The sequence below is a fragment of the Ceratina calcarata genome, unplaced genomic scaffold, assembly GCF_001652005.2.
Source record: "Ceratina calcarata isolate Rehan_Ccalc_2016 unplaced genomic scaffold, ASM165200v1 scaffold61, whole genome shotgun sequence".
Lineage (NCBI taxonomy): Eukaryota > Metazoa > Arthropoda > Insecta > Hymenoptera > Apidae > Ceratina > Ceratina calcarata.
In genome coordinates this window covers 1,655-7,815 of record NW_017177343.1, presented here as the reverse complement: position 1 = coordinate 7,815, position 6,161 = coordinate 1,655, and the positions used below count along the sequence as shown (strand labels likewise).

Here is a 6,161-nt window from a genome sequence, read left to right as displayed (position 1 = left end):
TGAACTTCGTACATCACAGTAACGAAGGACTGCGCGCGGATTGTGACCGTGTTGAAAAATACCGTTTAATGAGGCGAGTAATTAAACCAGAAGGAAACGTAACATTGATTATTATTTGATTTCTGATCTGACTTTTAATTATTGGTGATGTGACTGCCGTTGGAATAGAATGGAACTTGAAAGATATAATTATTGCATATGAAACATTGTTTCGACTTGAAATTTACATTTTTCCAGTTAGATGTTATCTATCGTCCATCGCGTATCAAAAATTTTGAAATATATTAGAAAACAATTTAATTCTGATCGTGAGTTGGCATTATACTGTACTGAATAAGAGTCGTGGAACCTAGCTACCCTAAAAAAGGTGTTGCGGTTATCCACGTTATAAGCTCTACAAATTGATTTTTACGACCTCGCAATATCTGAGCCGTTCAGTGCACACATCGATTAACTCCACTTTTTGAAAAATCTTAAATTTATGTGTCAAAGCACTTGGTATAGTCATAACTTGTGCTTTGACACATAAATTTAAGATTTTTCAAAAAGTGGAGTTAATTGATGTGTGCACTGAACAGCTCTATTTCTCCAACACTATACTTATAAGAAAATCTCCAACGAAGTCCCCACGTTTTTAACCGTTTCCTTAGACGGAAAAATATGTAATGCAATATTGCTAGATCAATTAATACATACAATAACAAAAAAATCGAGCGTATTCCAAACTTTCTTCCAAAAATAACTTTTTATTTGGAGGTAATCGTAGCAAAAGCACGTAAAACATGGATTTACGAGAGTCGAGTTTTCATTCTAATATAAGAAGATTTTCAAGCCATTAAGTACCTTTTTGAAGAAAATAAAAATCAAATCTAAATCACTTTGGCCATGCTTGAAATGAGATGGATTGATAACATAAGCGTTACAAAGGGGATAAGAATTTGGCGATAAAAAGCTATCGAATTCATATGTTTTTATATTTAAGAATTTTTTTGGATAAAACGAGTACCAAAGCGGTCTAGTTGGCAAGCCGAAGATCTCTCTGTAGTTTGAGAACAAACAGCCAATTTTTGTAAGCCATATTTTCAGTGACTTTAATTGGTAACATTGACATTCTGCTTTATCGCACTACTACCGGAGTCTATCCACTTAAATGATTTAATCTGTACATATTGTATCTTAGTACGTGCCGTTTGGTAATTAAAAATGTTTAAAATTGAGTGAAAAATAATTGATAAAAGTTTTGCGGTACGTAAACGATCCGCCCCGAAATGAAAAAGAAGGTAGTAAAGAGACTTGGTCATTTTCGCGAGGAAATCGAGTCCATAGCTCTCTGGCCCAGTTTCAGGCAATTATCGTCATACTCCTTTCTTTTCCCGGCGCCAAACAACTTTCTGTGTGTTAAGTAAGTGGTCTGTGAGAATACGTTTGTGAGCAAAATGCAAAGAATCGCGACAGCAAAAATAGAAGCCGGAAATGAAATTTCATTAGCAATATAAATGTCCTTCTCGTGATACGAAATCCTTAGGACAGGTTTTGTTACTTACATATATTTATAGAAATCAATTAAACACGATATGCAATTTGTAAACAACTGCATATTCTATACAAAAAAATTACAATTTCAAATTCTTTGTAGATATGATTATAATGGCATTTATACGTTATGGTAATGTCAAAATGTTTCCTAAAACAGAATGGATAAGCTAAAGGCTCAATGTTTGCAAAAAATACAAATGCTATAAGCTTTAATTCTGTCTTTACTCATTAAAAAGAAATTTGAAGCAGCAGAAACTTCTATGTTAGAATTTAGAGATTATAATAGATTTTCAAGCATATTTTTAAATGCTAGTATCTCAACTTCTTACATTTTGATAGTGATACTTCTTACATTAACTCACAGATATTATATTTTATACACAAGTATCTTTAAACAAATTTCTGTCATCGTGATTTTCGTTTTTAATTCTTCAGACCATTTCGAATTGCATTGTCTTTTTATATGCGTCAGAAAATACTAAATAACTAAGTACTATGTTTTGTTCTCTCGCTTAATACACGTACGTTCGGTGTGAATTGCCTTTTTTAAAAACATTTATAATCGCTGTTGTCTTCATATTCACTCTTTTTCTATGTATACATTCATACTTTGGCTTTCACTTAAGCAATATCACTAACTATAAATAATACAATCTGCCTTTTTCAACATATGGCTCGATTATTTCAATTGTGGAATTAAAGTGCACGCTTTGAAATAGCAATGTTTAATCTGTCTATTTTCTAAGAGTTGTGGCCGTTGCAATCTTTACGCCTTAAAAGGCTGGCTTTATTACAAATTCTATTCTGTTTCGTTTCATGCTTATCCACAAACCCTTTGAAGGTTCCAAGCCGAAAGTTACCCGTGTTCAGCCTCTATTGAATTTACGTAAAAGGGAAATCGTTTTAAACAATGAATTACGTGACGTGTTACACAAATGTTTTGTGAATCACTTAACTCTCGCTTAACAATTTAGCAATGAGAAAAACGAATTCGGTAAGCTTTTCATTAGTAAATGAAAAGCTGTGTACAGCGTAAAGAAAAACTCTTTGTCTCTTAATTTCTGCTGTTTTTTTTAGGAATGAAAACATTTTTGACGAGTGATCACAAGGTGTTGTCACAACAACCCGGCGTTATTCATAATGAAATTTCATGTGAAAATTTTTCTTTGCATGATGATATTTCTCTTGGTCTTTCTCCTCTTAGAACACGAACATTTTTCGTTGACAATACACACTGTCTTCTATTACGACTGAAAATTTACATCGCGCTGCACACGTTTAAAGTGTACTCGAAAGTTAATTCTTTTTATGTCGAACTGCGAGTTCGTGTTTAAAGTTTATTTTGAACCTGGGTATTAACATTTAAGCGGATCAGAAGCAAGAAAATTTCAGAGGAAATTAAAATGGCCCTGTTTAATCCGAGCAGCTCGTTAAACTCAGTAACCTTTGTTCTGAAAATTTCCCGATAATTAAGGAATTTTTTAATACAATGTAAAATTAATCACTATGCGTACCTTTATTTTTTTCTACTAATTGTCCATAAAAAACTCTGAAGTATATGCTAAATTAGTAACCTTTAGAGACTATACCAGTTGAAGTATTATGCTAAATCATTAAATAAATTATACAGGGTGTCCCAGAAATAATGTCGAAAAACGAAAAACGAGAAAGTGTGATTCTGGAAGTGTTTCAGAACAATAACTTCCTTTGACAAAATGCAAAGTGAGGCATAGTTTTTGAATTATTAACGAAAAACACTGACCAATGAGAGCACGTATAGGACCCGCGCTCAGCTATGGCCAAGCGTCACGATCCGAGCCAACCGGTCGGGTGTATTCATAAAATAGTAGTATTCATAAAATAGTAGTATTCATAAAAAATTGGATTCAATGAAACTAAAAGCAAAAAGTGTTGCAACGATCTGGCGTCGCACTGCACTTAAAAATGCAGTACCATTAACTCAAAAAGTTAATGGTCCACAATTGCAAGAAGTGGCAATTGTACTCACGGGTCATGCGACCACGTGAGTTGTCCGACGTCAGACTGTACACTTCTACACAGTGTACAGAATCCTTGATTTTTCAAGGATTGAAAAGACGAAATATGAACAAATAACGTTGCAACAATCTGACGTCGCACTGCACTTAAAAATGCAGTACCATTAACTAATAAAAAAGTTAATGGTCCACAATTGCAAGAATTGGCAATTGTACTCACGGATCATGCGATCACGTGAGTTGTTCGACGTCAGACTGTACACTTCTAAGTAGTGTACAGAATTCTTGATTTTTCAAGGATTGAATAGACGAACCATGAACAAATAACATTGCAACGATCTGGCGTCGCACTGCACTTAAAAATGCAGTACCATTAACTAATAAAGAAGTTAATGCACCACAATTGCAAAAACTGACAATTGTACTCACGGGTCATGCGATCACGTGAGTTGTTCGACGTCAGACTGTACGCTTCTAAACAGTGTACAGAAGCCTTTACTTGTTCAAGGAAAATTAAATTTGTTATACTATTTTCGGTTTAGTTCATAACATGTATGAAAGAGATTTATTTCATAAATTATATTTTTGTCATTGCTTTTTAGTCAAAATTAAATAAAAAAATTATTTCTGAATTTGATTGGCAAGTGGCACACGAAAGTGGAGTATGAGAAATGAAAATTTTTCTTTTGTTAGATACTTATTGACCGTTAGGTCCAAAATGAAGGTCTGAGTAAACGGAAAAGACAAGAAAACGAATTCATATCTCAGGTGGCTCTTTCCCTTTCACAGAGAGTCATTACTTTACGTAGCCTCGAGCATTTCCGAGTAATACACCTTCTTCGAGATAATAGCAAGCATAACCTGTTTTATTACGAAACAAAATAAATAATCTGTTTTCATGTAATATGTAGCAATTTAGTGTGCAACATAAATTATTTCCTGTACCTTGTGACTGCCATAAATCATTCTTAACGGTCCTGCATAGTTTATGATGTTCGCGCCGTTGTATTCGTCTTTATGACAGTTGTGACAGAGGCAGACGTGACGTTTATAAGATAGGAAAGAGAAAGGCCAGTTCTTCGTGACACGAACGCGTGAATAAATCTGAACCCGTGAATTACGACGCTATTGAATTTCTACGTCCCAACATAAACATAAAGCAGAATTTGAATGCGATCGATGTCAGTACAGCTGCAAATTCGGTGCAAATATTCGATTGTTGTTGCATGCGAAAAAAACCATCGAAATATTGAAATCGATTGTCAAATGGATCTGTAAACTCTTCTCATTCAAGTATTAATTGACACTGTAAATGAACAACAGTTTGGGTGATATAATTTTTTATTGTTTAATCACTGAATTTTACATGATGTGTAATCTGTTTTTATTCTTATGCAGCGTGTTGTTGAATCCAATTCAAGTAAGAGCTGACGCGAGTGTAGACAGTGGGATAACTAGTGAGAGCGCATCCTCTTGACCATGATACAATTCCAACAATTTTCCCGTTAACAGTAAGAGGGCCGCCAGAATCACCCTGTGATTGTTAAATATCGATTCGAATGGTAGATCAATCGAACATAAATTTTGTAAATTAATAAGATCCAGTGTTACTTACGTTGCATGCTCCTGTGACAGTCTTAGGGTCATTAGCACAGATTTGCGAATCAAAAATGTTGGTTTGGTAAGCTTTTTTGCAGACAGCTTGGTCGGTGATATAAAGTTTCGCCTTTTGCATTTTAGTCGTAGTTGGCCCATTTTCCTATGGAATATTAATGTAGCATATTGTAGCATGATTATTTTACAAGTAGTAGAATGTTTTTTGTTTACTTTGTTTAATACAAGTTTACGCTTACTCGGAGTCTGCCCCATCCTGATACTACAGCTGGTGCACCCGCGGGAACAACATCGTTTGCTTTTGGTAGAGGAACGAAAGATACTTGTGGCCCTCTTACGAATGGCTGCTTCACCTAAAACATTGAAAAGTTTGAGATACGCGTACCGAAGTCTCAGCATTTCATGTGAAATCGCTTAACTGTATTTACAATGTTCAATTATAAAAATATTTGTCTATATCGTATTTAATATTCGCTTGCTCTTTGACTTTTTCGACGTTTGTTAGGGAAGAATATTATAGATTTTGATATAAGGCTTTCTATAGAAAGTTGTTAAAAGTGAACGGAATTTTCCTCTCTTTTTAATGAGATATCGTCTTCTCCGGGCAATTACAGTTTACCTGAGGCTCCGCAATTTTATTTTAGCAGTAAACAGTGAATTTTATAAAGTGTTATTTGTTCATAGGAAAAATGTATAATTGATCATGTCGAGATTCCCGTAACAAATATAGAACACAAAATTACGAGTGAAAATATTTTAAGAAGTTAACTAGTACATCATGTCTCTAAAGCTTCTATTGTATAACATTTTTTTATATTATCTGCATATTAATTAATTTAATTATTTAACAATTAAATTATTTACCATTAAATATCGATATTTTTTTAAATACTCTCCAACACCATAAACATGATCTACTGGAATCAACCAACTCGGTGACAACTACCGAGAATATTGGAAAAAAATGTTGTATATTGTTCATTGAATCACAATGAGATTCTCAAGAAAGTTTCT

The 6,161-nt window shown here is 33.9% G+C and overlaps 1 protein-coding gene across 1 annotated transcript; it reads right to left on the bottom strand.

The window, feature by feature from the left end:
* Nucleotides 1-4,923: 4,923 nt before the first annotated feature.
* LOC108629996 (chymotrypsin-2-like) lies at nucleotides 4,924-5,538 on the bottom strand (the record flags this gene model as incomplete). Its single annotated transcript, XM_018033037.1, is given in 3 exon segments — nucleotides 4,924-5,067; nucleotides 5,149-5,292; nucleotides 5,387-5,538. Coding segments are annotated over 3 exon segments (440 nt in total), but the record flags the coding sequence as incomplete, so codon positions are not given.
* Nucleotides 5,539-6,161: the final 623 nt, after the last annotated feature.